Genomic DNA, 445 nt, shown 5'->3' with positions numbered 1-445 from the left:
ATCAAGTCGCAAAAAAGCCTGTACATACGCTTGTCCTAAAGAAACTAATATTGAAGTATGATAAACTGACTTCCAGTTTTCTAGCAAGTCTGGTCATCACTAATACTTTCTACAGACCAAAAAAAAAAAAAAAGGGAAAGAAAAAAAGAGAGAAAGAAGGAAAAAAAGGAGAAGATAAAGAAGAAAAAGAAAAAAGAGAAAAGAAGATAAAGGAAAAGAAACAAAGAAATAAGAAAATAAAAAGAAAATAAAAAAGAAAAGGAAAATAAAAGAAAAACAGACAAGAAAAGAGAAAACAAAACAAGGAAAGAGAAGAAGAGAACGGGGAAAAAAGAAGGAAAAGGAAGGCGATAACAACACGACGTGGAAACTTTTCTCTGTGCCCGTTTCCCCAAGCCCTGCCGAGCCGGGATGGAGCTGGAGAAAACCTACGCGCCCCGGGCCG

General features: G+C 36.4%; 1 protein-coding gene across 1 annotated transcript in view; it reads left to right on the top strand.

Moving 5' to 3' along the window:
- Window positions 1-411: 411 nt before the first annotated feature.
- Window positions 412-445, top strand: part of PAX5 (paired box 5) — a 144,818-nt gene continuing 144,784 nt past the window's right edge. Inside the window, exon 1 of the mRNA XM_035897860.1 lies at window positions 412-445. Coding sequence (XP_035753753.1) covers window positions 412-445 — 34 coding nt within the window.

The sequence above is a fragment of the Egretta garzetta genome, unplaced genomic scaffold (genome assembly GCF_000687185.1).
Source record: "Egretta garzetta isolate BGI_Z169 unplaced genomic scaffold, ASM68718v1 scaffold277, whole genome shotgun sequence".
Lineage (NCBI taxonomy): Eukaryota > Metazoa > Chordata > Aves > Pelecaniformes > Ardeidae > Egretta > Egretta garzetta.
This window is presented reverse-complemented; position numbering and strand designations above follow the sequence as displayed.